This window comes from Electrona antarctica, assembly GCF_951216825.1.
Source record: "Electrona antarctica genome assembly, chromosome: 20".
Taxonomy (NCBI): Eukaryota; Metazoa; Chordata; class Actinopteri; order Myctophiformes; family Myctophidae; genus Electrona; species Electrona antarctica.
In genome coordinates this window covers 41,747,005-41,769,366 of record NC_136801.1, presented here as the reverse complement: position 1 = coordinate 41,769,366, position 22,362 = coordinate 41,747,005, and the positions used below count along the sequence as shown (strand labels likewise).

General features: G+C 42.8%; 1 protein-coding gene across 1 annotated transcript in view; it reads left to right on the top strand.

Annotated features, from left to right (window-relative positions):
• Positions 1 to 933: 933 nt before the first annotated feature.
• The window catches only part of LOC306913336 (uncharacterized protein), a gene marked incomplete at its 3' end in the record, with an annotated part of 84,239 nt that continues 62,810 nt past the window's right edge, over positions 934 to 22,362 (top strand). Inside the window, exons 1-4 of the mRNA XM_079489923.1 lie at positions 934 to 1,161; positions 2,606 to 2,782; positions 7,828 to 7,953; positions 10,384 to 10,470. Coding sequence (XP_079346049.1) covers positions 2,638 to 2,782; positions 7,828 to 7,953; positions 10,384 to 10,470 — 358 coding nt within the window. The 5' untranslated portion in view covers positions 934 to 1,161; positions 2,606 to 2,637. The remainder of the gene's footprint in view (positions 1,162 to 2,605; positions 2,783 to 7,827; positions 7,954 to 10,383; positions 10,471 to 22,362) is intronic.

Here is a 22,362-nt window from a genome sequence, read left to right as displayed (position 1 = left end):
TGTATTGCCTTTTATTGATGTGTGTCTACACGTCATCACGCAGCACGTTTTCGTTAAAAGGAAGTGGGTAATTAAAAGTCGGTTTTTTTATGGACTTTTTATATAACAATACACGGAAATGTACATTTTCCCATTGTTTTAATTTGCATCCATTGTATGGCCATAATGACCACGGATATGGTCAAAGTGTGAAATTATTATTAATTTCACTACACCTTTAAACATCGGTATCGGCCGAGAATTTCCATATCGGTTCATTCCTAGTATCACTATTAGGCCTACGGGATGTTTGACCAATATAGTGTTTGTTACTATAGGTCAAGCACAACTCGATACAAAAACTGTTAACTGTGGACAACACCATTTAAAGCATTACACGTGAGTGATGAAATGTAGTACTCACAGTAATCGCTTGACAGTTAGTGAGTGATGAAAATTGCAAACAATTGTGATGTTTAAAAGATAGGCTATATCGTTGAACCCGGTTTGGACTATATATAAAATGTTTGGAAGTATTACATTTCTACTAGTTATAAAATAAGTTTTGGACTATTGGTCTAGTTGTAGTTATAGGCTATAAAAGGTTTGAACTAAAAGGCTTGGAGTGGATGGCCACCTCCACCACACGCACACACAAGTTGGAACGGACTTTTTTATAAATACACATTTCAAAACGTCAGACCATACTGTCAATCGTCTGGAGGTAAAATGGTCAATTTACCTCAAACTTCAAGACTTTGGGGCTAATGCCCAAGTATTTAAATTAATATGGATTCCACGTTATTTTGTTCAAAATGGGAATGAAACCATGCATACTTCTGTACTGCAGGAATTACAGAAAAAGGAGGGAATTGAAAGAGCTGGAGTATTAAAGAATAAAGGGAAAAATGCAATACCATGGCTCCCCCTACTGACAGTTTAATGGTAGGCCTACGTACGCTCCAGCACTAGTGCGCATGTGCACACCCATGTATACGGTATGTTGGGAAGCTGCTGCTAACATCCACAGAAGAATAAGAAGTTTGTTAAAACAACGTGGCGTCTGACTGTTGACACTTTAACATACAAAGAAAACTAAAACGTGTCGTTCCAAAACAGTGTCGTTGTTAAGCAGCAGGAGGACGTTTGTTTGTTAGCAGCTCAACCACTGAAACACAGCAGGTAAGATGAACCGAACGCAGCTAAGGTCCATAGCCTTATGGACCTTACTCCTTCTATGATTCTGCCCTGCAGTAGTAAGGCTATGGACCAGAGCTAGTCCATGACTCCATAGCCCTCGTGTACACGGCACCCCAGAGCTATACTAGCAGCAGCACAGGCTAGCAGTGCTACATAATAATACATTGTTTGGTTGCATCTTGATGCCACTATTATTAATTTAAGGTTCCTAACGTTACATCAGTGTGTTGTAATATTGCAGTGGTTATAGTATATACTATAACCACTGCAATATTACAACACACTGATGTAACGTTAAATTAATATATAGGGTATAGGCATACATACAGTAGTAGGCTATATTGTTATTAGTATGTATTATTAGAGAAAGAGTTATAGGCCTATCATGTACTGTAGAGCTGTAAGGATGTCTGTTTTCGTGTGTGTGTGTGTGTGTGAGAATCTGTGTGAATCTGTGACCCCCTTTCCACTGGTTGGTTCCCGGTTCAGTTCTTTTTGGTTCTTCTTCCATGAGCCAGAGCTCCAAAATTAGTGGGACAAACTAGACCTATATTAAATTGTTTATAGGATCAATACAAGTAAATGAATACATGATAACCCTTCCACAGTAGTAGCTTTTTAATTCTTTCGATTATTTAGCATATTTTCCTCATTGGCTCATTTGCATATTTTCTGCATTTGCATATTTAAAAAAAAAGTTCGTGTAAGTACTCAATTGGAGAAGTTTCATGGTGATAAATAAAGGTGATTAATAATCTAATATAGGTATGGTTTTGCCCACTCAATTCATAATTAAAGTTCCAATTTTGGAGCTCTGGGCTCTAAGAACTAAGAACCAAAAATAACTGAACCGGTTCCCATTGGGAACCAACCGGTGGAAAAGGGGCCTTAGAGTATATAGAGACGGCACCGGATTTCTCCTCCCATCCACCTGCGTCAAGTTGCTCAAAAGCGCATGAGGCGATTTCACTCCTCCTTCCGGGTAGGAGTGCATTCTGGGATGGATTGGGCCAAATTGGCCAGGCCGTTTTGTGGCCGGGCATCAAGTCTGCCTGAGAGTTCCCAGATGGGAGCAGGAGGGGGGAACCCAGTGTACTCTCTGCTGCCCCATCTGGCGGAGTGAGGTTACCGTTGACTGTCATTGCGCCATTTGCGCGCGTTCACGTATGCAACATAGCGTTCACGTGTCATGCCCCAATAACATGAACGTGCGCAATGATAGTCAACGGACCAGTGCTGGCTCGAGCTGCAATGACAAATTCGGCCACTATGTCCATTTCGCCTCAGGGTTTCCTCCCGGTGCCGTCTCTATTAATATATACTCTACGGTATGAATACCATAATCTCAAGATTCACATGTTGCAGAGTCGGCTGCCTAACACCACTAGGTCTCCACTTATTAACGTCCTGATTCACTTGATTTTAGACCAGTGTGTGGAGTCCAGACTGCAGGTGAAGATGAACTCTCCAGACTCAGCCTCAGACTCAGAACCTGAAGACATTTATATTAACCAGGAGGAACCTGAAGACATTTATATTAACCAGGAAGAACCTGAATACATTTATAATAACCAGGAGGAACCTGAAGACCACCCACACCTCAGTAAGTTTCATGTGCTCTTCCTATCTTTAATATGTTCTGTTCTGTAGGGCTGCCACAATGTCTTATTTTCACTTCACTATACAATAACAATGGTAAAACAATAATATGTAAATCCATCATTGGCAGAATCACTAAAAGTAAAATCGAAATGTAACGATGCCACTGTAACTGACTATAGAGCACCGAAGTCTGACGTCACTTTCAGTAGAGGGCTCCAACACACAGGTTCATGTATTTTTTTATTTGCATTGAATTCTCCATAGGGCGATTTTAGGTCGCTTCATATAAGAACTGTGTTTGAAAAATAAACCGACCACCCCGGCCTTTCCGTCAGGGGAGTGGCTGTGCGTCGTTAATGATGTCTATTCATATTTGATACAGCCAGTTTCTGGAGAAAATGGAATTAATGTGGCCGCAAAAGCCTTGAAACTACATATGAAGGCAATGTCACTATATACGTCATGCCCAGCTGTCAACACATTGCGTTCCTGAGATTCCTCGTTGACGTAAGCTCAGCTGGTGGTGACTCGACTCGTACTAACCACAAAACATTAAATATCAATAAAATTAAAATAAACGTAATTGACATTCAGTTTCTGTTGTGCGACGGGCAGATGCAGCCACCCCCCCCCCCCCCCCCTACCCGGAAATTTAGTCTATGGGTTGTTTGACTCGTTAATAACGCTTATTTTGTTACTCTTTGGGTATATTTGTACATTTCCACCTTCAGTCGATGCTTCATATCCATATGAGTGAAAAGGCCGGAGTGATCGGTTTATTTTTCAAACACAGTTCTTATATGAGGAGATCTAAAATCCCCCTATGGAGATTACAATGCAAATAAAAAGTACATGAACCTGTGGACTGACGCCCTCTACTGACAGTAGAGGGCAGTGACGTCAGGACTTCGGTGCTCTATGAGGCCTGATTCTGGAGCCACATATCCTGTCACAGTTAATTAGGACATGCAAGGCCTGGATCAGGAGGCTGAGTAGCTCTGGTCCATAGCTCTAATGCGTTGCATTCAGAGCTATGTTACTCTCAACTTCCGCCGCTCGCATGAATGCAGACCAGCCTCTCGTCTTTAGCGTAAATAAAAATAACGTTTTTGCTACTCACCAAAACAAAGTCTGGTTGTGTCATTACAAAGCCTACTTTCCTTAGTGGAAGCACTCTGAGCTAGAGGGCAGCACGGGTCCACCCGGACCCGAATACCCGAGATCCGAACCGAGCCGGTTCGGGTTTAAAATATTGACATGCCATCGGGGAACGGGTCGGTTCCATTTCAAAGCTGCGGGCCTCGTTCCGGGCATCTGAAATGCAGAATACCTGAAATGCCCGTGCAGGACCCGAGCTTTATTATATATTAAACCTTTTAACTTTAAAAATAGGTTTTGAAAATAGACATATTATGGTTATGCGTGCGTTCCCCTGCAAAATGGGTACTTCAAACACTTGGATGGCATGCTGAAACCAACGACCACAGAGGTACTCCCAGCTCAAAGGCCATCCTTGAGATAGTCCAATGCAAGTGTAAATCTGACTGTTCTTCCGGCAGATGTTGCTGCAAAGCTAAGGACTTAGTCCGTACTGACATGTGTCAGTGCAGCAGCCAGGGCTAGAAGGATGCACCAAAGTGGTGGTGGTGATGATTCTGATGATGCATAGAGACTGTCTATGATTACACATGTCATGATGTTTAAGATGCATAAGAAACATCCAAAGTTAACAGTTTAGAGGCCCCAGACGGAGATCACCTTCAAGTTCATGGTCAAGTGCCCCAGACGGAGATTGATAAACGGGACGGAGATAAATGATATAAAAACCGATCGCATCGCTCCACAGCCTAGGAGCGCTTGTTGCCCAATCCTTGGTGTTGCACAACAGTGACACGTCATTGAAAATTTTCCCTGTCTGTTTAGCGGACGAAAACGAAAATCTTAAAACTTCTAGCGATCTAAAGGTGGCCTTAGGCGCGATTCATACTCCTATTTTAGAGCCGAATAAAAGTCGGTTCGGCTCTGTAGAGCCTACAATGTGAAGTCATTTGAGGTTCGGGGGGGCGGGTACCGTCCTAAAGTCGGCTCTTCGGTGCTACTGAAAATTTCTGACGAGCCGAAATCATTTCGGCACTACAGCGCCGAAACAGCGGTAAAATAGGAGCCGTTTTTTTTTCAATCTGAAATCTGATAGCACCACACTACAGGATAGTCGGAGCGGGGCAGAGCAAATATCAAACATTCTTGATGTTGATCGGGCCGATCCCGATCGCGCTTTAAGCGGTCGGGCACCTCCCGAGCGTCAAAAATGCCCGATTATCGGCTAGTGTAAGGCCACCTTAAATCATCCCATCTAATTCTGAAAAAAGATCCTGTGTTAGACGGCGCTCCGCTGTCCAGTCGCTAGTCGTCCTTGTAGTGCCGCACATGCTCAGATGCCCTCATAGGCTGCACACAGAAGCCTGTGAACATAGACATTTCGTGCATAGATGTGCCACGCAATGGTAGGCCTCAAGCCTCAGGTCTACCATTCTGAAATTTAATTTAATAATATTTGGACTGCTGGACAGCTGACAGTAGGCTCTTTACTCTTATAAAAATAATAATAATAATACAAAGCACTTCTTAGACTTATATAGCATTTGAAACAGACTTATAGCATGTCATGTAGACGGCACAATAAGTGCATTGTATGTAGTCATAGCACTTCATAGTATATATGTACAGCATAGTATAGCATATATGTATAGTTTATATGTATAGTGTCATTATATAGATATGTTCTAGTCACGTTCTTAGCTTACGCATGTTTCGCGATAAATGCATTTTACATATGTGATGTATTCCCATGCTTTTTGTTCTTGCCTAATGTAAGTCGCTCTGGATTAAGAGCGTCTGCTAAATGCCTAAATTGTAAATTGTACAAAAAAAATCACACCCGTGTGAACTGAGTGGTGTAAGGTTTTATATAGCATGATCAGCTGTGGTCTGACGTAATGAAATAAGGTAAGGTATTATGTAGCCTGATCAGCTCTGATCTGACGTAATGAAATCACACCCGGATGTGATTTCACAACTGGCTTTTTTTGTGCAGAGAAAATGACCACGGTTGCTACGGTCATCCAGTTCACCCGGGTGTGATTTAATTACGTCAGAAATTATTTTGAACATAGCAACCATGGTCATTTTTTTATGCACACAAAAGCCAGTTGTAGGAGTGGTTTACACCACTCAAAAAAAAAAATATATATATATATATATATATACACACACACACACACACAGACATTTTTATATTTAGAACATTACATTCTCATTGATAATGACTGGAGAATCTTACGTCATAGTGTCTGAGCAAATCGGCTTAGTGCCTGTTTATGTCCTACACAAACATTAAATTGTCTATTTTACGTCATGATGATTAGAGCGCCCCTCACTTCACATGGCCATGGGTGTCATTCTTTTGAATTGTAGGATACACTTCAAATGATAGACAATTTACAATTTACAATTTAGGCATTTAGCAGACGCTCTTAATCCAGAGCGACTTACAATAAGCAAGAACAAAAAGCATGGGAATACATCACATATGTAAAAAATGCATTTATCGCGAAACATGCGTAAGCTAAGAACGTGACTAGAACATATCTATATAATGACACTATTAGAGCTGGGACTCGATTAAAAAAATTAATCTAATTAATCAGAGGCTTTGTAGTTAATTAATCTCGATTAATCGCATTTTAATCGCATATCAATATTCAACCCGAGAACAGTGAGAAACCTTTTTTTTCAAATGTTTTTTGGTATTCCAGTGAATAGTGACTACGGGATTCCACTCATTTTCAACATTTTACTGTCATTAATATACCTTAGAGTTGTTGTGTGGATATAATAAAGTCCCCCCCATTCTGTGTTGCCTAGAACTGGAGGTCTGAAAAAAATCAGTAACATTATGAAGTACATCTCAGTGACATCACAAAAATGTACTTCATAATGTTACTGTTTTTTTCAGACCTCCAGTTCTATAGGCAACACATAATGGGGGGACTTTATTATTTCCAGTGCACACAACTCCATAGAAAAATGTTGAAAATGAGGGGTATTCCCCTTTAAGCAATACAACTTTTTTATCCCAACAGATAAACAAGAGCAGCAAGTGCCTGCCCTATATAGTGTCTTCAGTGTGTATATGAATACTCAAATGTGCTTTACATGGCGGGGCATGAGAACAACTTTATTATGGGGGTAACATTTCACATGAGGTTGGGGCTGACCCACGCTTGCTACTTCAGTATGTTTCGCATCGAGGACAGCTTGACAGCTTCGTGCTGTGGTGAAATCACCGCGTCTCCGGTGGTCTGTGAGACATGTTAAACTGAAGCAGCTAGCAAGCCTAGCATAGAAGCTAACGTTGGTCATAAATGGATCCTTTCCTTCTGACATTGCACACAGCCATGCCGCTATCCACGCGTCCATCCGATAGCTTTTACATCTAAATGTCCCATCCATGGAGCAAAAGCGATATAAGCGGCTTCTTCATTCGATTCATTTGGGTTTGGGCTTTCTGACGGAGCTGTAGCCTAGTGAACAACTGCTGCTGCTGCTGCTGCTCGCGTGCCGCAGCCTATTCAGTACTACTAGAAACGCACCCAGTGAGAAACGTTCCGCGGTGGGAAAAAAAGGTGCGATTAAATGCGTTAATTTTTTTAACGCGTTAATTTTTCTGTAGTTAATTAATCTCAATTAACGCGTTAAAGTCCCGGCCCTAGACACTATACATATAAACTATAACTAGAACATATCTATATAATGACACTATACATATAAACTACACATATATGCTATACTATGCTGTACAGTCATGTGCAGTCATACTATTACTAGTATTGTTTGTTGTAATGTTACTACTACTGTAATGTTATTGTTTGTTGAGCAGAGCAATAGAGTTAGGTCTGAACTGGTTACAGTGAACCTCCTGCAAATATTGTTAATCTCCACTAGGTCTCCAGTTATTAAAGTCCTTATACATTTGCTTCATTTCAGGCCAGTGTGTGGAGTCCAGACTGCCGGTGAAGATGAACTCTCCAGACTCGGCCAGGGACATTTATATTGAACAGGAACCTGAAGACATGTTTATTCAACAGGAGGAATTTGACTATCCACAAATGAGTATGTGTTCTCACTATACGATACTTTTGGCAAAACAATAACATGACCTTGGCCCTGTTTCCCAATGGACACCTCTTACACCATGGTGTAAGAAGTGGTGTTGCACATGCTCAGTTGCCCTCTAGGCTGCACACAGAAGCCTGTGAACATAGACATTCCGTGCATAGATGTGCCACGCAATGGTAGGCCTCAGGCCTGAGGTCTGGTATGGTATAGTCCTCAGGCCTGAGGCCAGGTATGGTAGGCCTCAGGTCTACCATTCTGAAATTTAATTTAATAATATTTGGACTGCTGGATAGCTGACAGTAGGCTCTCTTTACTCTTATGTCAGCTGTCCAGCAGTCCAAATATTATTCAATTCAATTTCAGAATGGTAGACTTGAGGCCTACCATACCAGGCCTGAGGCCTACCATTGCGTGGCACATCTGCACGGAATGTCTATGTTCACAGGCTTCTGTGTGCGGCCTAGAGGAGCAACTGAGCATGTTCAACACCACTTCTTACACCATGGTGTCCTTTGGGAAACCGGGCCCTTATCCGGATATTATGGGACCACAATGGAAGACTCTCCACCAGGCCGAAAGCATGGGGAGAGAGTATGTTTTGCACTCCGTCCGTGTGTGCGTGTGTGTGTGTGTCCGTCCGTCCTTCCGTCCATCCGTCCATCCGTTACCAGCTAATCTCCGGCACCGTTGGCCCGATCCATGCCAAACTTTGCACACACACTCCCTGGATGCCAATGACGAACCTCTGCCCCAAATATTCCTCAACGGCCTGTTATAGCGCCACCATGAGGCCGATTTAGGCAAATCACATTTCTGTAGATTTCTCGTACACATTTTATCCATACATCACACAATTCGGTATACACTATCTCCATAGTCATGTGATCAACACGGATCTGCACCATTTCCCATCTTCCATCCTGATTGGCTAAGATTGGCTTCCAAAGCTCACATGATGTGCATGTCGCCGAGGAGGACGACATGCCACTTTCCAAATCAGCCTCACGGTGGCGCTATAACAGGGCAATTCCTGTTTTTACCAATAACTGCATAGATCTGTATACAACTTATGTATGCGCACTCCCTAGAGGCCATGGAAAAACATTTTCCGCGCCACCATGAGGCCGATTTCCGCAAAGCACATTGTTTATGTTAGTCACACAGATTTCATCCAAATCTCACGCAAATCTAAGATTGCCTTCCAAAGTTTTAGCCCGTTTTGTACAAAATGCTGCATGTGTCCTGCTCATCCATGATTCTAGAGTGATCTGGCTCTGCATTTCCTCAACAAGAATAAAATTGTTGCAAAACAAAAACAAACAAAAAAACATGTTTATATTACTCCTAAACATTTTTCCAAACATCACACACACTCCTCTATCCTTTTTAGTGGCCATAGGCCAAAGCGTCTATAAAGGGCTTTAGCTCAAGCTAAAGTTAAGTTGACATCATGAAACGGAAGCACCTCCAGCCATTAAAGCCAGAAATACCTGAATAAAGGAAAACAGATTATTTTGAATGGGGTCTCTTGAGGCCGGACTCTCACATGGACTCATGCTTCACATAAGGGGGGGTGGGGGAGAGACGGCTTCAATGTGGTTTTGACACGGCTGCCGCGCCACAGGGGAGGGGGGAAGGGGAGAAGGGGAGAAGGGCAGCAGCGCAACACGTCATAGCCGAAGCAGCCATGAAGCAGCCAATATTAACATGTTATTATTTTATTATGATATTTTTGGGGCCTTTTTCTGCCTTTATTGATAGGTATACAGTGGACTGACAGGAGATGGGGAGAGAGATGGGGAGGGGGGTGAAATGCAGCAATGGTCGTCGGATTACCAGCCTAGGTGCCCGGGCAGCTATGCCAGCCGCCAAGGCCAATATTTACATATTACTATAAGCACTTTGTCAAATCATTCAAACAGCTGAGCAAGGCATAACGAATGCCGTGGTCATTGTTGATACATAGTCAAGGTTAAAGGTTAGGTCAAGGTTCTTTATTATTTGTTTCCCGAGGAAGAAATGTGTCTTAGACAAAGGGCCCGCATGCAAGCGTAGCCCTTATGCCCATGTCGCCGCAGAGCAGTGCCAATACATCTTTCTTGCAACATCAAAGAAAAAGAAAACAAAGAAGGGGAGGGGAAGCATACATCACATCACATTTCAAGTAAGGTTGGTAATACTTGTTCGTGCAGGCACAGAATGCACTTGGGTGGGGGGCAGGGCGGGTTGTAGATCTGGGCAACAACAAAAACACTACACACACGCCGCCCCTCTGGATGGAGGGGCTGCGTGCACGTAGGAAAAAAGTGAAGCACAGCCGGAGCAGGTAGGGGTTGGGGAGGTGCGGGTGAAGGCGGCGTGTGGTGTAGGAGTGTATGTGAAGTGTCTTGTTAAGTTTATTGTTTGTTTGTGTATCCTGAACAGCTCTCCCGGATTTGGGTCCCAGGGTCGCAGGGAATACAGACGGGGAGGGAGAGAGAAGAAAATGCGACCGCCCTCTTCGAGAAGCAAGTAAGAAGCATAAATCACCGATAGGGTGATTAGCCGTCGAAGCGGAGTGGAGGTGGCATGATCACCCTGAATTAACACCCAGAATTTAAACTGCTGCTGCCATAACTGCCAGAGACGTTTTCCACTAAACTTCATTAAAGAATCATTGAATGTTATGCATTGCCACAATCCGCCCACGTGTGGTCTCAAAATCGTGCAGTAGCAATAATCCATTGCAGAGGTAGACGGTGTGGAATTGAGGCTGCTTCAATGACTCATGCCAAATGAAAATGTATTGTGTTCAAGTTTCTCCTCCTGCCCCTGTAGACTCAAAAAGACAACAGAATGGCCGATCATTTTGTTTTGTTAAAAACATTCAAATAAGTATATCTTATTATAGTATTTTCAGATTTCAGTGCATGGCAAGTAACTTGAAAGCTTAATTACAGTCTGCAATTTAATAATCTGTACAAAACTGAAACATGGCCATGCCTCGTACCACATTCTATTAGATGTTAAAAAATGTGACCAGTACAGTGGTTTGAAATTAGCCAAAGGCACGGATTCTCAGACATTTCTCGACAAAAAGAGCCACGCCATAAAAAACATTTCACATTTTAAACTACGACCACGTCATATGCTATGATTCTCTTACTTTGGAGCTGACATACATATGTATACTGTATACAGACAAATACAGTTGTATGTGCCTTGAACTACTCCTTTGCTCACATATGAATTGATTGATGGATTGAATACTTAAAGGGGAAAACCACCCATTTTCAACATTTTACTATGTCATTAATATACCATAGAGCTGTTGTGTGGAAATAATAAAGAAGTCCCCCCATTATGTGCTTCCTAGAACTGTAATTATAAAAAAAATCATTAACATGGTGAAACACATCTTGATGATGTCATCAAGATGTGTTTCACCATTGTTTCACCATTTTTCAGACCTCTAGTTCTAGGAAACACAGAATGGGGGGACTTTTTTATTATTTCCACACAACAGCTCTAAGGTATATTAATGACATAGTAAAATGTTGAAAATGAGTGGAATGCCCCTTTTAAAAGCGCTTTAAACCGCACAGTACAGTAAACAATTTAGTCTAAAAGGATAACACAACTTGTTTTAATGATTACAAATAAATATTTGTTCTATCACCATAATTATTGTTGGGGTAATATAACAAAATATATAATTTCAGGTTACTTTTTAAAATGTGTATCTTTCTAGAATCTTACTAAAACTTTGAAGCCTGGTTTTGAGTTTTCAGAACCACCTGTAATAACCTGTGCTTATTTAGTAAGTCTTTTGTCAGTCTTAGGGCCGATTCATACTCCTATTTTACCGCTGTTTCGGCGCTGTAGTGCCGAAATGATTTTGGCTCGTCAGAAATGTTCAGTAGCACCGAAGAGCCGACTTTAGGACTGTACCCGCCCCCCCCGAACCTCAAATGACGTCACATTGTAGGCTCTACAGAGCCGAACCAACTTTTATTCGGCTCTAAAATAGGAGTATGAATCACCCCTTAGTAGGTAAAAGCTTTTGTACATGCAACATGGAAGATAGAAAATAGATTTACATTTTAGGAATCCAGTGTTGACTAACATCTTATGTTTTGTTCCTAGCCAGTGAAGTTGAGTACATCTCTCCACACGGCTTTGAAGCTGAACTTGAATCTCACACTGAAGTAACTGAGGATGGTGGGGAGGCCACTGAAGTCACTGAAGATGGTGGGGAGGCCACTGAAGTCACTGAAGATGGTGGGGAGGCCACTGAAGACAGTGATGATGATGGGGAGACCACTGAAGACAGTGATGATGATGGGGAGTCCACTGAAGACAGTGACTCGTGGGACGAGCCTGAAGAAAAAGCTTTCCAGTGTAAACAGTGTGACAAGAGTTTCAGTAGTTCAAATTATTTCAAGATACACCAACGTGTCCACACTGGAGAAAAACCTTTCCAGTGTAAACAGTGTAAGGAGAGTTTCAGTAGTTCATATCACCTCAAGAAACACCAGCGTGTCCACACTGGAGAAAATCCCTTCCAGTGTAAACTGTGTAAGGAGAGTTTCAGTAGTTCATATCTTCTCAAGATGCACAAGTGTGTCTACACTGGGGTAAAAAAATTCCAGTGTACACTGTGTATCAAGAGTTTCAGTAGTTCATATCTTCTCAAGATGCACAAGAGTGGCCACACTGGGGAAAAAACATTCCAGTGTGAACTGTGTATCAAGAGTTTCAGTAGTTCATATCTTCTCAAGATGCACAAGAGTGTCCACACTGGGGAAAAAACATTAAATTCTTCAAGTAATGTGAAGATACACCAGCATGTTCACACTGGAGAAAAACCTTTCCACTGTGAACATTGTGACACGAGTTACAGTCGGTCAGATGACCTGAAGACACACCAGTGTATCCACACCGGAGCGAAAACGTTATATTGTAAACCACGTGACTGTAATTCTGCAAACTGTTGACTGTAATTCTGCTGTTAATAAATCAATCAATCAAGAGACACCTTCCTATCCACACCGGGAAAAAATCTTTCCAATGCAAACTGTGTGACAAGAGTTTGGGTAGTACATATCATCTCAAGATACACCAGCGTATCCACACTGGAGAAGAACCTTTCACAGTGTAAACTGTGTAACAAGACTTTGAGTAGTTCATATCTTCTCAAGATGCACCAGCGTGTCCACACTGGAGAACAATGTCTGTTTTTATAGAGCTTATAGAGGGTATGCGCTTGCATAAAGTGAGTGGCAAATCGAGTGGCAATGTGAGTTTAATGTCAAAGGGATTGTGACATTATTATTTTTGCTCAATTGCACACAAAGAAACTGAACTTTTAACATTCAGTAGATTTTCTGTGGTCTGGGGTTTTCTGGCTCAAGTGCTCTGATTTTTCCTGTGGAGTGTGATGTAAGAGCCTGCAAATCCCATATATGACAATGGGATTTGCCAGCAGATGTCACTGTTTTGCCTGTTTTCATTGCAGCTCAAAAGGCTTCGCAGACAGAGAAAATCCAAGACCACAGAAAATCCACTGAATGTTCAAAGTTCAGGTTGTTTCAAATAAATGAAAATGAATGTCATGAAACCTTTAATGCAATCAGATAAGACTTTTCTGTTTGGATGTATGGGCTCTCAATGCCATTAAGTGTTTGTTTTTTTGCCACTCAGTAGGCGTTCCCGCATAACCTTTGGGTATTGATGTCATGCACATAGCCTCTATACATTTTCAATTTGCACCATTTTGATTTGATTGGTTTGACCCAAAATAGGGTTCAATTTAATGATTGTGTGAATTAAATTGTTGCACTCCTACATCCATTCGGCTGCACAGAGCACATCATGTCCTAGCGTTAGACACCTCCTAGCTCCATGCTGCCTACCTGCAACCTCTGATCTACTTATGGGCTCAGTGTTTCTCAGACAGTTTCATGTCAAGGACCCGCAAATTGAACTGTATTCTGTGTATTCTCCCCCCCCCCCCCCCCATCCTGTGTTTCCTAGAACTGGAGGTATGAAAAAAAACATTAACATTGTGAATCACATCATCAAGATACAACGCCAGGCCCAAAGATTATGCTGGGCCGAGCCTCGGGCTCAGTGATTTTCTTTCTTTTTTCTAAGAATGTTGTTATAATAAAAATAGCAATTCTGTTACTTGTGTAATGTGCATTGTGTATAGCCTACATGTATGTATTTATTATGAAGAGGGCTGCGCTATAGGCGATTCACTTGTGACAGGAGGACGAAGAGTGGAGGCGGGGGGGCGCAGCGCACTGGCATTTCAGCAGCACTCGCTGCGTGCAGGCAGCACAGCAGAGCGAAGTGAACGGTGTGAGACTTGGCTGGCCACAAAACGGCCTGGCCAATCAGCAGCAGCTAGAGGCGGGATAGCTGCTGCTGATTGACCAGGCCGTTTTGTGGCCGGGCATCAAGTCTGCCTGAGAGTTCCCAGATGGGAGCAGGAGGGGGGAACCCAGTGTACTCTCTGCTGTCCCACCTGGCGGAGTCAGGTTAGGCCTTTGGCTTTGCGCACCAAATTAGCTTTTAACCAGTTAACTTGCCATAGGCCTATGCTTAAATGTTTTATAAAATCAATCGGATTATCACACGATAGCTGAAGCGCCAGGTTTTCGTCATGTTGCACTGGCTGCGATGAATAACCTAATAATTTAATCAACGATCACCAACCGATCCATATAAATGGTTATGATATAGCCTAACTCTGTCAACGCTACACGTAAGTGTATGATGACCACGCAATGTTACAGTCGTCCATTGCAGGCTACAGGCCATTTGATTTCCAAAATGCTTAGTATTATAACCACCGGCACCGCGCCTCGTTATATGCACCAGTAATAAAAACATCTGTAAGCTGTCGAGACACGCCATGAGCGATGCATGGATGGTTTAGGGCCTAAGGCTATGTATGTTTGTTATTTTGTATTTGGACAGACACCGAACGGGGACAATACTTGGACATAACTCACTTCAGACAGGAAACTAAAGGGAGCTTTACTCACCACCATTAGAATGATGGAAATGGAACAGTAACAGCCTAATGTGAGTTACATAAATCCTTTATTTCGGCGATAAGTCCATTGAACTCCGTTCTCACTCTCACACAGACACACTGAGCCACTGGCCTTTTTCTCAGTACTTCTGGTTGCTGTGGAATGTGAGAGTGGGATTTGCTTTATTTTAGCTGTTCATCACTTCATTATGAACAACATTATTTTATTTCAAATTAATTAATTAAGTTAACATAACTAACTAAATGCATTTGAAATTAAATACAAAGGTAACTTTTCAGGATTCCATAAAACCAATGGCAAAAAAAATATTCAGGCTTTCAATTCAAATATAGCAAAAATAGCTCATCTACAAGCTCAAAACACGTTGCTATGCAACGCTTTTTTGAGCTTGTAGATCGGCAATTATTTGATACAAGAGTAATATGCAACATGGTCCTCTAGAGTGAGTGTGGAGAGATAAGTGGCCCTCTCCATCGTCAAAACAAAAAAAGAAAAGGAAAAAAACAACACTATAGTAAATTATATTACAAAGTCATCTAAGATTACTATTAAACCAATTAAATTCCCATAAGAAAAACATTTATTAGGAATCTGTTCAGTCACCGTGTTTCCGTTTACTGACAGCTGACAGAACATTCTAATGAGGTTTGAAATATCCACAGCACTCCATACCACCGTGTGGCGCTATACTGTTAAATAACAGATTACATTGCATTCATTAAAACAAAAGTTATATAGTGCTGCTCTAACATGCTGCTGCCCTCAGAAGACATTCTGTGTGTGTGTGTGTGTGTGTGTGTGTGTGTGTGTGTGTGTGTGTGTGTGTGTGTGTGTGTGTGTGTGTGTGTGTGTGTGTGTGTGTGAGTGAGTGAGTGAGTGAGTGAGTGTGTGTGTGTGTGTGTGTGTGTGTGTGTGTGTGTGTGTGTGTGTGTGTGTGTGTGTGTGTGTGTGTGTGTGTGTGTGTGTGTGTGTGTGTGTGTGTGTGTGCAGTTAATGATGGTGCTACTAAAGTTCATGTAACTGTTTATACTTGTTTTGACACTAAGATCATGTATGCTTGTTATGACTATAGGGTCTGATATTTGAACTGGGGACCCCCCAAAATTAATCACATTTGAACTGGAGACCCGCCAACATCATCGCGTCATCCTGACAAGCTCAAAAATTAAGTGAAACACACACACACACACTGGGCTGGATTGGAAGGCTGCATCTGAAATTCCATGACTATAGAGCGTTGCAGTCCCGCCCCCTTTAATGACGACGCCAGGCCCAGGAAATGAATCCCAATGCATTTCTCCCATAGACATTTCAAAAAGTATTTATTTAAAGACCTTTTAAGCCTCGTACGAAGCCAACTCGAGTCGTGACAAATCATGACAACAAACACAATATTTTGGACCAAACAAATAATTACAAAGAAGAAAAACAACAAAAAGTGTTGTAACCTGCCGTTTTTTTCTACTTTCTAATTCTTTGTTTGGCCTAAAACATTGTGTTTATTGTCATGATTTGTCACGACAAGAGTTGGCTTTGTCCGCGGCGTAAACGTCTTTAAATAAATACTTTCTGAAAAGTCTATGAGGAAAATGAACGGGAATTTCTTTTCAAACATCCAGTTTAATTAAAGTGTAATGTGTTGTCAGACAGACAGACAGACAGACAGACAGACAGACACCAGTGACCACATCAGTGAATATAAAACAGTTAATGGTGTTGTTCTACTGTGTCACCAGCAGATGGGGGTGTCATACAATTATACTCCCAGACCAAAGTAGTTAGTTGTGAAACGTCATTGGTTTGTGGGGAACTCCTTCATTAGTGTTTCACTGTATGATCCATACGTCATCACTCATCACAATGCTTTTACTGTATCCTCCTTTGCACAAAGACTAAAATGTGAAAGATTCTAAGTGTCCCAGCTCTGTTTAAATCAGGCAAGACTTTATTATAATGAATTGCATTTTTGTAGCGCTTTTCCAAGTGCTCAAAGCGCATTACAATGGTTAATTCATTCATACATCGGGAGGTGAAGCGGCGAACAGTCGACGCCAGCGTCCTCACTTCCCACATTCACACACCAATGGTGGCGAGCTCACACCGACTGACTCATTGGAGGCATTGTGGACACTTCGACATGTGGACAGGAGGATCCGGGATTCGAACCGCCGACCCAGGGATCACTGGATGACCTGCTCTACTACCTCCTGAGCCACAGCCGCCCTTATAATTGAATATATTGTGGACCCCCCCCCCTAATAATGAAGAAAATAAATAATACATAAACAGTGAAACCACATACAATCATTATATGACTTGAACTAGTGCATGCATGCACATATATGCTTTTGCAAAGTCTTCATTTTCAGCCATTGCACTGCAGTGCAAAACTGAACGGCTGGTTTATTGGGACGGTTACACATACGTTTTATATAATGTTTTAGTAATATTACACTTTTATACTCATTTTAGAGCAGAAATAACATGCATTTTATCAATCACTACTCTGATATAACGAGTCCTTGGCCCGGTTTCCCAAAGGTCACCTCTTACACCATGGTGTAAGAGGTATGGTGTTGCACATGCTCAGTTGCCCTCTAGGCCGCACATGAAGCCTGTGAACATTCCGACATTCCGTGCATTTTTGCGCTGCAACAATTGCATTTTTGTAGCGCTTTTCCAAGTGCTCAAAGCGCATTACAATGGTTAATTCATTCATACATCGGGAGGTGAAGCGGCGAATTTAATTTCTTTGATGCTGAAGTAGGCCTTAATTTCAAAGTTTTTATATTTAAATGAGATGAAGAAAGTCACCACTCGCACCACATATTTCTCTGTGAATGGTTTTAATACTGCCACATGTCGACAGGTGTGTGTAGGCTAAAGAGGCTTAGGGAAACAGGTTTGTGTATTCATGCAGGAGGCCTTACATGCGCAATGAGGACAGGTATGGCTGTGCTCTAGTTTAGGTTGTGTATTTCTATGTTGTTGTGTTTGACATTGGGCATGGGCACACTTTAGCCGACAGCTGCGGACAGAAGAAGCTGTGTTTTACGTCATTTGCGAGTTTTTAGACAGCTGGTGGATGGAATAGAAGCTCCACCCCCGCGGCTGACTGCCGCGACGGACAGATTCCCGGAAACGCTCTCCTCCGCGGCAGTCAGCCGGGTGGAGCTTCTTTTCCATCCACCAGCTGTCTAAAAACTCGGAAATGGCGTAAAACACAGCTTCTTCTGTCCGCGGCTGTCGGCTCAAGTGTGCCCATGCTGAGTGTTTCCCAAAAAAGGACATAGTGTTTCATTGGCTGCCATGCAGCCAATTAGGCCGCACACAGGCTTCATGTGCGGCCTAGAGGGCAACTGAGCATGTGCAACACCATACCTCTTACACCATGGTGTAAGAGGTGTCCTTTGGGAAACTGGGCCCTTGTCATTTCCTTCTGGACTTTGAAAGCAGTTTTAGCTGCAATATCACAATGTCCTGAGGTGGTGGGGGTGCTGATATGCAGATTATTTAATATTTGAGTCATTATAATACTGATGCTAGATAAAACCAGGCTTGTTTCCATTCCATGCCAGCTTGGAAAATCAACAATGGCGGACATTGTAAACAAAGTGGAAATGCAAATTTGGAACTGAAGACTGAAGAAGAGGAGGAATTCTCCATATGCAGACCGCGGCCATCTTACCATATAAGTTAATGGCAAGGTGCTACCAAGGGGCCAGTGAGGCACTCCAACGTTGAAGCACTGGGCCCTAGTGGTAAGAGGAGGGAGTACACGCGGACCCGTGGATTCATGACTGGGAAACCCCGTGCAGCTGGGCTTTAACATTGAGCGCTTGGTTGCACTTCCGCATTTGATCACCAGGCTTGTTTCCATTCCATGCCAGCTTGGAAAATCAACAATGGCGGACATTGTAAACAAAGTGGAAATGCAAATTTGGAACTGAAGACTGAAGAAGAGGAGGAATTCTCCATATGCAGACCGCGGCCATCTTACCATATAAGTTAATGGCAAGGTGCTACCAAGGGGCCAGTGAGGCACTCCAACGTTGAAGCACTGGGCCCTAGTGGTAAGAGGAGGGACTACACACGGACCCGTGGATTCATGACTGGGAAACCCAGTGCAGCTGGGCTTTAACATTGAGCGCTCGGTTGCACTTCCGCATTTGACCACCAAAATTTGCACCCTCTGGTGGCTGGCCAGAGGGTGCAGTTTAGGCCAGCTTTTAAGTGTTTTTTTTAAGTTAAGTTGTTTTAAGTTAAGTTTTTTTTAAGTTATTTTTTTTAGTGTGTGTGTATGTGTTTTTTATTTTTATAAACGTTTTTTTTTAAAGTTATGTGTTAAAAAAAGTGTGTGTGTGTGTGTGTGTGTGTGTGTGTGTGTGTGTGTGTGTGTGTGTGTGTGTGTGTGTGTGTGTGTGTGTGTGTGTGTGTGTGTGTGTGTGTGTGTGTGTGTGATACAGCTGCACCCTCTGGTGGCTGGCCAGAGGGTGCAGTTTAGGCCAGCTTCTATAGTTAGTGTTCACTGCGTTCGCAATAAGCCCCCCAGGCTTTAAGAAGTCAAACAGGTGTTTAGCTGCCTGACGGAGAGGTCAAAGATCACGCACGCACTCTCTCTCTCTCTCTCTCTATCTCTCTCTCTCTCTCTCTCTCTCTCCTCATTAACCCCATGTGCCCTGACGTACAGACAGACAGACAGACACACGTGCGGACCCCATTAAAACACTTAAAGGTCTTTTACGAGGTAAACACAACCACACGCGCGCGCACACACACACACACACACACACACACACACGCACACACATGCGCGCACACACACACACACACACACACATTCTTGCAGTGTGTGACTCCACGTCTCCACTACATGTCAAATATTAATATTCTACTTTTGACTCCACTACCTTTCTACTACCAACCCATGTTTCCTACTAGACCTGTACGTCGGCTCCCATTTTAACTGTCTGTCTGTGTCCCACATGGAGATCTCTGTATCTGTCTGTCTGCCTGTGTGAAGATTGCAAACTGACTGTGAAAAGTGGACTGGTTAAGTAATCAATTGGCAGGTGTGGGGTTTCCATGGCAATCAATTGGCTGAGGCAGAGGCTGGAAATTGCACAGGTGAAGTGAGGTGAGGGCTGTTTAGGCCCACTGGCCGAGCCTGACCAGAGGCTTTTGTGGTGGTTCTGAAGAACCGTGGGTCCGACCGACTCGATACCGGGCACTGCACTCCCTGTGGGGGTGTGGAACGCGTGTGTCGAATTTGAAGTCGGTGGGGCGAACGGTTCTCGAGTTACGTGCATTGCATGCAGACAGACACACGCACACACACAGACGTTTATAAACGTTCAGCATTTATTATAGTAGGATACCACATTCTTAAAAATATATTTTTTCTAAATGTCTCTACTGTGTAATTTGTATTATTTAATAGGTCTACTTGAGTATTTACTTGAGCAGACCTATATATAATATAGCCTTAAAACATCCGCCTACATGTTAATAATGCATCATTTAAAGTTATGGTCTGTCTGAGGCAGCTATTATTGTTGAAACTGTGCCTTGAAAGATTTTGAATTAGGTTAAAGACGCGTGTGTGTGTGTGTGTGTGTGTGTGTGTGTGTGTGTGTGTGTGTGTGTGTGTGTGTGTGTGTGTGTGTGTGTGTGTGTGTGTGTGTGTGTGTGTGTGTGTGTGTGTGTGCGCACACGTGTGTGTCTGTCCGCGGACAATGCAAAAAGTGTGACAGATGACAGAGTGAGAGTAGGCGTGACAAGAGAACATCTGACTCCTGACTCTCTCTCTCTCTCTCTCTCTCGCTCTCTCTCTCTCTCTCTCTCTCTCTCTCTCTCTCTCTCTCTCTCTCACACTTCTGGATTTCGAGTCTGTTTCTCGGCAGAGCGAACCAACAACCCCTTTCTCTCTCTATCTCTCTCTCTCTCTCTATCTCTCGCTCGCGCACGTTCACGCGCGTGGCTAACAAACAAACACACACACACACACACACACGCCGGCATTAAAAGTTGTTCCATGGACCCACTCTCTACGGACGACAAGGAGAGACAGATTAACCAAACCAACAGCTGGAAAGTGATCACAAGAGGAACGGACTTTTAACACCTTCACAAAAAAACAATCCATTCCTTAATTAGGCCTAATTAAAAAATAATAACAATAAAGGACTGGGAGAGGGCGACGAGGCGAGAACGCCGAGATGCGATGAAGAGGAAACCCCATCCGAGGATCAGGCGATCATTACAATAATTCTGAACCTGGTTCTTATTTTTTTCGGCAAGAGATCCTCATCGGTTTATTATCGTCCAAAACGGTTCCATATCGTAACAGAGTTTAGTGGAATCAACGGAGCGGAGCAGCAGCAGGAGGAGCGCACTTTATCCGCTCTCTCCACGCCGAGCGACGTGCGCACCCAGACGGCTACAGCCCACCCTGACCCGCCGGTGTGTGCTGTCTGGATTAAATCATCTCTCCATCATCATATCAAAAGATATTTTTATTTATTTATCTCTTATTAATGTTAACTTCAGGGGTTAATTATTTTATTTTGTTTTTGGAGGGGGACAGGATAAGACCCGCGGCGGACACATGTTTTATGGTTTCAAATTGTGAATCCATCGTGGAGAATATTCGTAGCCTACACAACACATGTTTGGATGATGATGATGGTGGTGGTGGTGGTCGTGCGCGTCGCGGCTGAGGTGTGCGCGGACACATCACGCACGCAGCAATGATGGTGGTGCCAGCCTAAAAGGAAAACAACCCAACTATATCCGAAAACCCACGCGAGAGTTTTTCCCACATGTAAGTGCACTCCAAATTATTTGTATACTTTTCTGCTGTATAAACTGCATAACTATAGCTGCTACACAATGGAACCAAATGGACCATTAATCGGTCCCATTGTGTCGCCTACTGTTGTAGAGGCTATAGCCTACACAGTGTTGTTATAGAAATATTGGTTGTGATATAATTACATATAGCAGCCAGCTGTTTGTTCTTGCTTTATATTATCCTCTTGTTGTACCATCACGGGGGACTGGGACTGGGAGTGATAGTGCGTGTGTGTGTGTATGTGTGCGTGCGCGTATTAGATAATATTTTCCACTTTGCTGTTATGTTGTCTGTTGTACAGCGGAGCGCGTGCGTGGTGACTTGGTAACAATGATCTCGCACCGTTTCTGTTTTGTTTTTTGTTTTTTAAATCAAGGATGCATTATTTTTTGTTTGATTTATCTACGCCTATAAGAATATGTAGGCTATAGTCTAATGTTTTGTTATTTCTCCTTTTCCCTCCGTAATTAAACGTTAATGTGTGTGTGTGTGTGTGTGTGTGTG